Consider the following 12882-nt stretch of genomic DNA (forward strand, 5'->3'; position numbering starts at 1 on the left):
GAATAACTGTACCATAAATTTTATTTTTCTTACGTGTTTCATCTTATCAAAAATGTTATATTGATGACATTAAATTCAAAATTAAATGGAACAGGACATAAAAATGACTCTGACCAAAGATTTGATAAGGGGGACAAGGCTATAGATAGAGTTATTGAAGAAAAAAAGACAAGGATCTTTGTTTCTCAATTTTCAAAACTTCAATGTTTTTTGTATTTTTGAAGTGAAATACGACACTGTCAGTTATAATACTTATAATGTCCATGGAGTTAGGAAGGAATACGTCCATACCATGAAGCTAAAGATAAAAATGGAGGCCACACTTGGAACAAAAACTTGAGTGAAATACCTACATATCTCTATCTCGCTCTCTATGGGCCGACCTCTCTTTTTAGTGTGGACTGTAGTATTGCCATCTCCTTATTTAAATCTCCTAGTTAATTCTTCGAAATAGCCAATTCACTAACCAAATCAGAAGTTAAACAAATAAATAATTAAATATTTGAACTACGATTACCTACACTCTACATCAAATAAATCGCACCTCCCGCAACAAGCACTTTCAAACGTATGCATCCCCACTTCCCACCAATATTGGCACCATTTAAAAGCCTAGTTCTAAACTTAATTTCATTAAAGGAAAGGTTTTTACCCCAAAAATGTGTCTTTAGAAGGATCCAGTCACTTCTTAAAAAAATAGGCTATTACGCTTGAGCCAACTTTTATGGCTATAAAACTGTTAAGTTGGGATTAATCGGTATCCATCTGTTAAAGTGGACACGTGTGATCATTATTTGGTTTTATAACCATAAAATTTGGTCTAATTGATCCCAGAGGTGAGCCCAAAGTGAGGTCTCTTTTCAAGTCACATTTATGGTATATGATAATCATTTATTTAGAAATTAAATGTGTTTTTCTTCAAGGATATTTATTGGGCTTTCAAATAACACCAATATTGTTGGGGCACCATGAATGTGTCAGAAGAAAATCTTTAAAGTTCGCGTCGCGGAAAGTGCGGTTTATTTGATGTTGGGTGTAGCTAAATTAAAAATCACAAAATGTCGGCCGTTTAGGCTTAATGTGTTGGCGAACCAGGGAATTACAATCCCAATACCTGAGGAATCGGTACCATGTGGCAACATCGGCCCAATCCGGCCCATCATGGCGATTGTTTACTATTTTGTTTACTATGCAGTTAATTTCGTTTGAGAATTTTTACAGGACCTAATCATTGTTTTATCACAAGAAATGGTGCAAAATTTTGTAGTGCGTGGTTGCGGTAGTACGTGTTGTCCCGGAAGTGACTTAAGATTCCACGCGTAAGTGTTTATTTCGTGATTTCCGACATTGGATCATTAAAAAAAATTTTCACAGTAATTTCTTCCTAAAACGTTTTACCAGTATTTACACTTATTATTTAACGATACCTATGTCAAGAAATAAAGATTTTACATTGAGTTTCATTGACTTTGAGCAAATTTATATTTTTTGTTTATTTAGAAAGAGACTCTCTGCCCACAGAGAGCGAGATAGTGATACATAGGTTGTGATTCAAGTAGGTATAGATGACCCACGCTGAACTGTCCCACCAAACTCAATGACAGGGGGGCGCTACCATCGTTCAACTATATGGTTTCCAACATGGCAAAAATCGGAACCAGCGATCCGGTATTGACGGTGGCGCCCCACTGTCAATGTCATGCATAGGACAGTTCTGCCCCCCTAGACAAAACGCACTTTTTGATCGAATCGAAAATCGAATCCGTCAAATCTCCATACAAAAAAGGGACTTTTCGACCACTTTTCGACTGGTTTGCGATTATAATTTGCACTTTGTCTAGACCCACAGTATTTTGGAACTATATTCGAAGTGTGGCCTCCATTTTATCTTTAGCTTCATGGTCCATACGTCAGTTAGTGCACAGAGCACATAAAGTTGTTAATGTTGGGAGTGAGTGAGAGGGAACGAATGAGTGAAGGAGCAAGAAAGACGTGAGTGAAAGGACAAGACGATTTGTATTAAGACGGTTAAGATATTCCTATTTTTTGTGGTTTTTATCCTGGAGAAAATACAAATAAAGCTGAAGAAATACACTCTGAATTTCAATTCCTACAGCTTATGTCATTAATGTGCATTAATCATGAAGCTAAAGATAAAAATGGAGGGCAAAGTTGGAACAAAAACTTGAGTCAAATACCTACTTATATCTATCTCGCTCTCTGCGGCCCTACCTCTCTTTTTAGTGTGAACTGTAGTATTGCTATCTTCTGATTTAAATCTCCTTGTAAATTCTTCGAAATAGCCAATTCACTAACCAAATCAGAAGTTAAACAAATAAATAATTAATATTTTAAACTAAGATTACCTAGTTAAATAAAAAATCACAAAATTGTCGGCCATTTAGGCTTAATGTGTTGGCGAATCAGGGAATTACAATCCCAATTCCTGGGTAATCGGTACCATGTGGCAACATCGGCCCAATCCGGCCCATCATGGCGGTTGTTTACTATTTTGTTTATTAAGCAGTTAATTTCGTTTGAGATTGTTTACAGGAAATAATCATTGTTTTATCACAAGAATTGGTGCAAAATTTTGTAGTGCGTGGTTGCGGTAGTACGTGGTGTCCTGGAAGTGACATAAGATTCCACGCGTAAGTGTTTATTTCGTGATTTCCGACATTGGATCATTGTAAACATTTTTCACATTTTTTACAGTAATTTCTTCCTAAAACATTTTACCAGTAATTACACTTATCATTTTTAACGATACCTATGTCAAGAAATAAAGATTTTACATTGGTTTCATTGAATTTGAGCAATTTTATATTTTTTGTTTATTTAGAAAGAGCGAGTCTGCCCACAGAGAGCGAGATAGTGATACTTAGTTTGTGCTTCAAGTAGGTATTCGGAGTGTGGCCTCCATTTTTATCTGTAGCTTCATGGCATTAATGCATTAATGCACAGCATTAATGTCATCACCAGTCATCACGGTTTCTTTTCCTTTTTTCGTTATTGGTTATGAGAGATTTTGAGTGTGTTGTTTGTTGGTATAGTGTTTGAATCCAATCGAAATTAATAGTAATCAAAAGATAAAAATGGTTTACGTTATAGGAGGTAAAGTATAATTTGGTTGTTTAATGCTGTAACAATGTTTTGTGCATGTACTCGGAAAGTAGGCCACGTCAGTCCATTACTCCATCAAAATGATCTTGATAACTGTATCTCATTTGCCATAATATTTTTATACAATTGCGACATCTAAATAATTGTGTTTTTAATAAATGTTTGGTTAGGTATGTATGTACAAATTCCTTCAACATTTTTGCTGATAGGCACTTCACAGGAATATTTGTTTTTTTTTTCAGACGGTACTGTGGTGAAGAGCTCACCGTTTAGTATAACCAATTGGATTTATGCAGTTATAAACTTCTTATATCTGTTGTAAGTTGATGCCTAAATTAATAAAAAAACATCTTAAATATGTACAGTTGATTGTCACTGTATAACCATCATGCTATACATTTTTGTTTCAAAATAGCCTATATTACATTGTGATCAGATGCCACTGTGTATGTGTAACATGTAGCTCATGATCCATACTTCTTAGAACAATCTTTTGAATTGAATATGGCAGTCTAAAAATATAAGTATGGATTCAAGTAAATGTAAATTAATGTTTTTAGTCTACCTTGTCAATGACTCTGGAGTGTACTCACACTCAATGTATGACCTTAAAAGCATTGTTTGATAGTCTTACTGTTCAAAACAGTTTTACAATCATCACTGACTTTTAGATGTGCAAAGAATTTACTTATGGATTGAACATTTATTTACTTTTGATAACACCTTCCACATCACACGGTTGATTGGCCTGCATCCAGCGCCATGGGAGTGGCCTATGTTCAGCAGTGGACGTCCTGTGGCCAAAACGATGATGATGAATGCTTCGCTAAGGTTAAAGTTTTGCCTACACAATTTGTTAATTCAATAAATTTTTATCTCGACTTTACATTTTACAGGTTCAAAACAATGTTCGATCCTAACTATTCAAAACATGGAGACAAATATGTAAGAGATTTTAGGCCTCCAGGCAGTGGGTATGTATTATCATATTAACATAATATATACTTGTTTAATTAGATTAGTTATTACATTGTAACTTTCTCTATTATAAGTTTTTTATACTTAAGTGTTTGTTTGCCAGTCAGAAAATGTTTATTTCAATGACATTCTTTCATGATATCTGTTACTTGTCATTATCATTTTCTGCAATAGTAACCCAGACACAATAGAATTTTTATTGTTATGACTGCTATAGTTGTGGATAAATCTTTTGCAGCTACTACATTATTTGTCTTTATTTGTTTTCAGACCTCCAAAGCCACCATCGAGGAAGTTCGGTGGATTCGGGCCTTCGAACTCGGGGCCTCCGCCACCCCCGGCCGGCGGTTGCGGCTGCGGTGGCTAAATTAACCTTTTAACACATGCCCAACTCTCAACATTTTGCCAGTCTAATTTTTTAACAAGTAGGTATACGAGTATTGTATCTTCAAATATCTGTAAAATTTAATCCATTAACTAGTTTAATTTAAAGCGAATTTTCCAAAAAGTACCTGTTAAAAATTATGTTTTCTAAATAATTTGTTTAAAAGACACAGACTCAATGTTATAAATTACTATTTTATAGCTAACACTGGATTTCGTTATCAATATTGTTAACAATGTGGGTCAGTGGTGATTTTTAAATATTCGTTGCGATGTTGTATTCCAATTTAAGTGGCATATTTACCTATTTTTTCTGTGATTAATATGACTTAAACTTTACAATGTGAACTTTCTGTGCATTATAGCATAGTGCTATTCCAAAATCATTGTTAACTCGTCAGAATTTCAGCTGGTAAGCGAATGAATTTAATGTATGAATTATTATTTGTATCAATATTTTCCTGTTAGCATTTATTAATGTATTAAACTATCTGTAATCAATATATTATTCAAAAATTAAACCTAGTATAACGCTATGTACAGTGAACAGCACATCAGGCTAGAATTCAGTCCAATTAATGCAGAATATCATCTAAACTACTTAAGATATCACAATGCTTAGTTTCTTGTGCAGTCGACTGTACAAAAATTAGTAATATTGTAATATTCTCCAATTAATACAGGGTGTAGGGGATAGGTTGGCGAAAGATTAACTGCGACTGTCCCGAATTATATCTTTAGCTTACGCTTGCTAGAGCCGAGTTATAAACTATAATACTGTAAAGTTTCATCAAAATCCGTTCAGTAGATATTGCGTGAATGAGTAAGAAACTTCAATCTTCATAAACCTCACACACACTCATGATATTAGTAAAAAGGGTCGAGACTCGTGAAGTCTAAATATTGGAGCTTTAAGTAAACTATCTACATTTTCTTTGAAATTGTATTAGCGATCTGCATAAAGAATGATACTTCTTCTAAGCTGTGTTTAAAAGAACTGCCGTGTTTCGCCCGAGTGGCGATAGTTAACCCTTATTTTGGATATTGCATATAATAATTTACGACTTTCATTGTTGTATTTTACAAATTCTTAAATTTTTCATCTACAACAATGTGTTCAAGCAGTCTAAACAGACACCAAGGTTTTGTTAACCTTCACCTTACATCCTGTAATATAAATTAAAAGTAATTTGTTATTCTTTAAAATCTCAATTAAGTTTTAATTTAGTAACTACATATTATTAATGTTAAAAGTTTTAGAGTGTAGTGATTGGTCACTGATTTTTCTTTTTTAAGTATATAATTTCATTTATTACATACTTAACACTTACGTGAAATTTATTATTAGCTGTAATTTAATAAAATAACTCATGTAATAGGTGTCTATGAAATAAACTCCAATTACTTAAAATAAGTTTATTAATTTTTATTTTATTACAAACGGATTCTAGTAGCTAATTAAAGTAGGAAGTAAGTAATCTACATATTTGTTTTGTAGAAGTGTTCCTTCATTGGTATAGTTATTTACCTAATTAAAACGCGGAATATACATAATAGGGCAAACCCTAAATCTTATCAATCTTTTAAATAAAGAGTTGCTGAATTAGCTTGAGATACAAAGAACTCATTTTTAAAAACATGAAAAATTACTTGTAATGTCATCAGTGCTGAGCGCTATTGGAAACATTATTTTGGTTATATTCGTCGAAATCATGGATTAAATTAAAATCCTTTACAACAAGCAATATAAATCCAAGTCTAAAAAAATTGAGTTCTGTGAATGTTCTCAAATGAACAATTAATCATACTTACATAATATTAAAACATACTATGTTATTTTACTAAACATGGTAGCTAACTAATCTATATGTTACGGTCAAAGGGATAAATGTGAAAATTATGAATAATCGCCGGTTATTATGAATAATTACCGCATGATTTGGTAAATGTGATTAATATGAGGTCATTTATGTGTGTATAAAACTAAATAGGCGGCCTATTTTTCACTTTAAATCAAAACATTATGTTATAGGCATCATGGAAAAGTAATATTATGCAAGAAACATTCCAAACTCATTATGCCAAATTATATTAATATTATGATATCATAACGTTCAAAAGTTTGGCTGTACACGAGCACGTACACAAGATGTTTAACACACACTAAGGTTGAATTATTAAATAATCACTGTTAAATGTGATTAATTTATCACTTTTACCGCGAATGTCGGTAATTATTCATAATGACCGGTTATTATTAATGATTTTCAATTTATCACATTAACCGTAACATATACACGAGCAAAAGTATAGAATCAAATAAGTAATATGTATCTAGGTATCAATTTAAAGTACCTACTATGTAAAACACCTTTAAAGTGGTACCATATTTTTTTTATATTTTATCTTCTATTAATCATTCAGTTCTTACGATCGCTCGAAACAAATGGGGTGATTCCATACATTTGCTCTCGAGTGTATTGAATTATAAATATTATATCATTTTGCAATCACTTAAATAATCTACTAGGTCTGAGTTCACCAATAAGCAGTTAGAGGACTTATGCCCGTTTTCACCATCAATCCCTAATTTTTAAGTGACCCCTATGGTAATAATAACAGGAATTTTGTTTTCATAGGGGTCACTTAAAAATTAGGTATTGATGGTGAAAATGGGCATTATACTTTTAAATCTTTTTTATTTATGGTATTATCTATGTTATTGGTGAAACCTATATAAATACATAACCTAATTTGTAATATTGACACATGAAATTGGACAAAATCAAATACACACTCAATTAAAATTAAATAGGTAGCGTTTTTTCAAACTATACTACAAACTAAGGCTTAGTAAGAATTATCTAACATGGTAAAGGAAATTGGTAGAACCGCAACAGGCTCTGACTCGTTTGGTTTGTCAATGTAGATGCTCCACGTGCGTTTTTCCAGATCGAATACACCTGTAAAATATAAAAATATACAGGTCAAGAATATTCTAGAACACCTTTTTCCGAAATGCTAGAAAGCGCCATCTGTTAGGGAACCGTTGAACTGAATTGTACTCTGGCACAGAGTTATAAGGTAACATGAACCTGTAGTGACACTACACATTCAAGTAATTTTGTTTTTGTAAGATTCGGTAGATGTCCCAGACATAATACTTTGATATTCGTAGTCTGGATTAATAAATGGTGCGGACGAGCCAATTTAAATGGTTGATCATTTGCGACTTGCATCAAGTGGAATTCGAACCCGCAACCACAGCAAAATGCATCTTGCAGGTGTGTGTGATGATGATGAAACTATTTTTCAATGGTTCTACTTATTTGCTAGTTTGTCAAAGTGCAACCCCGGAAGGGGCTGAAACTACACCATAAATAATTATATCGAAAAATATTTTTTTTATTACAAATATAATTTTTTTTTATGCATGACAAGGCAGGTATTTGACTGCAATCGCACCTGGTGTGAAGTGACTGATGCAGTCTAGGATGGTACATTATCTTGCCCTGTTAGCCCTTGAGTGCCTTTTCACTTTCACCTTGAAAATGTGAAAATTATGAACTGATAACTTTCTATGGACTCCATGTACAAAAACACCCTGGATTAACACATTAGGTTACGTTTTACCGCGGGTAACACCGCGGGGCACAGCATTATTATTGGCACAGATAGTAACAAATAACTCACATGATAGTGGATATCAGGTATTTATGATGTAGTTTCACACACACTCGGAGTTTCGCAGGGCCACACTGTATTTTTTAGTAGAACAGTGCTAAATGAATCTAAATTCTAATCCACAATGGCATCGCTTCAGCCAAACCACAGCCAAACCAACGCGTGCAGGTCGGCGATGGCGACGGCGATGGCGAATATGCACGCGCAGTGGTCGCCATCGCCGACGCGATCTGCACGCGTTGGTTTGGCTGAAGTTTGTGCTATGGCGTCTTACCAGCAGCTATTGTTTTGATGACTGCCTCGGGTTTGGTCTGGAACACCGTGAATTCCTTCCCTGTCTCATCCGAGAGGATGTCCTGGACGTTCTTCCTGCTTTTCGGTGGTGGATACGAGTGGATTATCTCCAAGCGAGCAGCGCTGCTGTCGATTATAGGCCCTATCACTTCGGTCACATTGACGCGTTGGTATCTGTAATAAAGTAGGTAAGTAATTATTATAATTTAATTCAATTCAATTTTGTATGTGGAAATTGAAGCTAGTCGATAGTCTCGAAATACGTAAGTGTATCCGACATTACAGGAGGGTTTTGGCAACAATTTGGCAACGAGATATTGACAAAAACAAGTCCCGAGGTATTTGGCAACGTTGTGGAACATAGGTAAATTGTCCGTTGTGGAACATAGGTAACTCATGTCTCAGATTCAGTGCAATGCTGTGCAGTGTGCAGTGCAGTGCAGTGCTTCGGTAAAGGTGTTGGGGTACTTGTTTTTAAAAATCAGTGTTTTTAGTATCAACACCAATCATCTAAACCAGTGTTGTTGTTCTAAACCAAAGTTGCCTGGGCTACGACTCATCTAATACAAGTTCCCAAACTCGGTACCCACCTATAGGAAATTTAACCGTTACCAATATGCCTAAGAGTAGGCGCACACCGTTGATTTTTCGTCGGCCGATAGTTTAGTCGGGCAGTTGATCAGTATGGGCATGTATGGGAGTGCGCACACTACGCCGGTTCGATTTGGCCGATTCTTCATACAATTTAAAATCGGGCACAACTATCGACCAACTAAAAATTAACGGTGTGCGCCTACTCTTAATAAATGACTCGGATCTGTAGGGTGGTGTGTCGTTCTACAGGCAGGGCTCATAGTTTGGGAAACCCTGATCTAAACAGTAAACAGTTATGTATGGAAAACAAATGATATTTAGACTGACGACAGCACCTGGTATGCTTACAAATTCGCCCCTATTACAACTAGGTACATAAGAACCCGCAGTCACAGATAAGTTACTCCGCAGTGTTAAGCTTGATATGCGTCGTCTATACATACTCGTATTTACCCGACTGCGCCAGAAAGAGGGTTATGTTTTCTAAAAGTTTATCTAACTAAATTCAGTTCGGTACTTTAAAGTGATTTACCTATTGCAGTGCACCAACGGCTCTTTGTCGTACTTGTAGATGTTCACAATCGACCGGTCTGCCTTTAGGTCAGGGGCCACCTCCACGTTGTACAGATGCCGACCCCCCCAGGATTCGGTCCACAGCATGTTCACTGAGAATCCGTTGCCGATGCCCAGACCCTCGTCCCGAAGGATCCTTTCAGCATCATAGAAGTTCTTAGCTGCTAACAGCGCTCGCGTGACGAATGTTCGGGCTGGAAAAGTGAAAAGGTTAAGTAAGAAAACATCTTTGAATCTGTAGCTTAGATGAATACCAGTCGGTATCAAAAGGATTTAGCGATCGATTTGAATCGATAAATCGATTTAGATCGACGATAATCTTCTTGTCAGCACTGGCTCATTTATTGTCCTGAAGCAGTGGTACGTAGAGTGAACTGTAGTGTACCTACTCCAATCGAAACAGTATCACAAAATTTTTCCAGATCTCGGCGAATGTACTTCTGCTAGATGGACTGAGGACCGTGGTAATGGCTGGATGAAACGGAAGATCGTGCTTTTTGGCCCACCCTGCTTGTTTCCTTGATAAGCTTAAAAACAAGAGTGGATTGCCTTGGGGGAGATTGTAATAACGACCGGTCCTGACTCCTGCGCTGCCTGCCTCCAGGTGTTTCCCGCGATCCTCATCAGACCGTTGGTTCACATAGTGGCGGACTTGCCTGCACTACGTCTTCCGGTCCGTCGCCACTTCAGAACTTTTCTGACCTATTTTGAATGATGAATAAACCAGACTTAGGTAGGTTACTTACGGGTGTTGCCAGGTTTCAACACGAGTGGACTGAGGGTGTTGATGGAGAAAACCAGTCCGTTCCCGTTGAATCCCATCGTGTAGCCAGGCAAGTGGCCGGCGTAGCACAGAGACGAGAATCTTTCTTCGACAGCCTGGGTTATGAAAGAAAAATTTTAATAAGCTTGTTTATTATTATGAAGCATTTAGCATACCTAATGTACCTACAGACAGATACATACTTTATGTACACCAACAAGACAAGAAAACAAAAAGAAAGGAATATACAAAAGATACGGCATGGCACATAAGTAAGTAAGTAACTATAGCAAATTAAAAGTATAGGCACAGTATAGGTACCTATAGGTGGTATAGGTAACACATTGACTTTGTTAGAAACGTGACTCGTAGGTTCGTTCGTTCGTTGCAGCCGAATGACGTCCACTGCTAGACAAAGGCCTACTCATGTCAGTCAGTCCTTTTGGTTCTCCTGCGGATCTCATCAGGTTGTACGAAGGACAGGGCCAGTGTTGTAGGTACTTATACCTAATCTAAAGCTGAACATCCACGGTCAGTTGAACTTATCACTTGAACTGATGTAGGTACATCCAGAAATTGACCGTGTGTGTGAAATCTTAAATTTACTCACTGTAAAATGTTAATTTTAAAACTCAGCGTGCGTTTACCATGACTACCTAGTTTAAAAATTAGCTTTTGAAAATTTTAAATTTTCACGCAAATTTTCGGTTCACGGTTGTCAATTTAAAAAATATTTAAGTCTAAAATTCGCACAAAACCACTGGCGTACTCACTCCATTCTCTTTGTCTTCACGTGACGGAATGATGTGCGCGGACATAATGTAGAAATGATTCAGTGTCTCACTGAAAGCGTCTTCTGTATGGCCTAGAATGCTCTGAAAAAGAAAAAAAATACAAAATTTATTGTTACGGGCAAGAAAAAAAACAAAAAAGAACTAAAATTGTGTTTTTTCATAGTTCCAAGGATGAACATCCGAAAACACGTTCAAAGTTTTCAGTCTAATAATTTACAGACATCGTTAGTAAGTAGGTACAGGCATACGTTAGGCAAGTTAGTAGGTACGAGGAAGTGCCTCCTTAGGGATCCTCCTCACTTCCTACACCACAATCTCTATTTTTTTATACAGCAAAGTAAAAACAAACATTTGACTTTAGTTTCAGTCCATAGAAACTCATCACTACAGCCAGTTAGAAAGCCAGTATGTTCAATAGAAAACAAATATAACCTAGCATGTGAAGGTTCAGATAGACCCGGGAGGGGTTTGAAATGTTTCATGTTGTAGGTACATGACGCTCATTTCCTCATTCTTACTCGTTATTGTTGTTTTGTAATTACTTTGTGTCTTTATTTGTTACGAGTATCAGTTATCATTGTCAATTTATTATACCTACATCAGACAGGACCAGAGTAATAGCCACGTGTCGTCATTTACCTCATTGGTTTATGAGTATACATGTAACTTTGTAAATTTTATTTTTGTAATAAAACACAAAACAAACGATAATTAATTCAAGAAGTCATGTGCCGTAACGCACGTGTTCTTTCATGCGCCTGACTAGAGTGAGTTGCTATGACTGTGTTCTAATTCTGATCTGGTAATATCTCTATTCTCTACCCTGGATTTAATGCCGGGGTACTTCTGGCACTGCCCTAGTTACTGGCACCAAGTTTAGTAATAGTTTAAACTTACGCTGTCAGGAGTTACTATGCCGATGGAACTACATCCGCCAGTGTCGTCCCTTGGCACGTGATTGTCGTTGATGGTTCCAATGAGGTCGTCCATTTGCAGAAGGAACAGCTGGAAAGGAAATCATGATAATATGCAGATTCTTTATTGTATTGGTAATGGTTGAATGCCTTTTGTATTTTAATTTGAGCTTACGAGCACAGACCTACTCGTGCATACTTCTATGGTAGGCTGGTTAGTATAAACCACAGTTTAAACAATGGATGGAGTGGTTGTACAACGTATACCTATTTTTTGGCGAGTTTTGTGCTTTTGATACTATTTAAGATAATTCAAATCCTTGGGCGAGCGAATGAACTTTTGTCATATAGGTAGAGCCTTGTTTTCCGTCAGAAAATTCATTAAATTGTAGTTTTGTAGTCTCCCCTAGCCGGGGGACCAGTAGTATCAGGCTCTCAGAAAGGGTCAATCAAAAAAACTTGACGGTGTCCTCCGGCTCCAAAGTCTTAGCCTAACCTAGAGCCAATTATTATTTTTATTTATTACCTGTGTAAACGACACATTAGCGCCGTCCGCGACTCCTTGCATTTCCTTCACGTAGTACGGATACCTCTTCTTCATATTCGACAGAGTGACGTCATAGGCTTGTCTCCCGGGGTCGGTCTTGTATTCCTTCTCAAAGTCCCGTAGGTTAGCATACGTCGCGATGAAATTCTTGATGACCGAAGAGAAGATGCGGCCCTGTACAAAAAAAGATCGTGAAATCAACATAGAATAAATCATAGTTTTATAATAAGGCAT

The 12882-nt window shown here is 36.3% G+C and overlaps 2 protein-coding genes across 3 annotated transcripts in view; one reads left to right on the plus strand and one right to left on the minus strand.

The window, feature by feature from the left end:
* Positions 1 to 2943: 2943 nt before the first annotated feature.
* LOC135086795 (selenoprotein K-like) lies at positions 2944 to 5899 on the plus strand. The gene is made up of 4 exons (XM_063981588.1): positions 2944 to 3114; positions 3366 to 3441; positions 4020 to 4097; positions 4372 to 5899. The coding sequence occupies exons 1-4, from the start codon at positions 3096 to 3098 to the stop codon at positions 4466 to 4468; spliced, it is 270 nt and encodes an 89-aa protein (XP_063837658.1). The 5' UTR covers positions 2944 to 3095; the 3' UTR covers positions 4469 to 5899.
* The window catches only part of LOC135086788 (beta-alanyl-dopamine/carcinine hydrolase), a 72570-nt gene continuing 65574 nt past the window's right edge, over positions 5887 to 12882 (minus strand). Inside the window, exons 3-10 of one of the 2 annotated variants that reach the window (XR_010260602.1) lie at positions 12628 to 12822; positions 12085 to 12192; positions 11167 to 11268; positions 10377 to 10509; positions 9590 to 9824; positions 8444 to 8637; positions 6783 to 7448; positions 5887 to 6348 (exon numbers count right to left, since the gene is read on the minus strand). Coding sequence is in view for 1 of the 2 variants with exons in the window: in XM_063981580.1 (XP_063837650.1) it covers positions 7336 to 7448; positions 8444 to 8637; positions 9590 to 9824; positions 10377 to 10509; positions 11167 to 11268; positions 12085 to 12192; positions 12628 to 12822 (1080 nt within the window). In the remaining variant the exon portion in view is untranslated. Of the gene's footprint in view, positions 7449 to 8443; positions 8638 to 9589; positions 9825 to 10376; positions 10510 to 11166; positions 11269 to 12084; positions 12193 to 12627; positions 12823 to 12882 lie in introns of both variants that reach the window. The other variant, XM_063981580.1, reaches the window with a different exon arrangement.

The sequence above is a fragment of the Ostrinia nubilalis genome, chromosome Z (genome assembly GCF_963855985.1).
Source record: "Ostrinia nubilalis chromosome Z, ilOstNubi1.1, whole genome shotgun sequence".
NCBI classification, from domain to species: domain Eukaryota; kingdom Metazoa; phylum Arthropoda; class Insecta; order Lepidoptera; family Crambidae; genus Ostrinia; species Ostrinia nubilalis.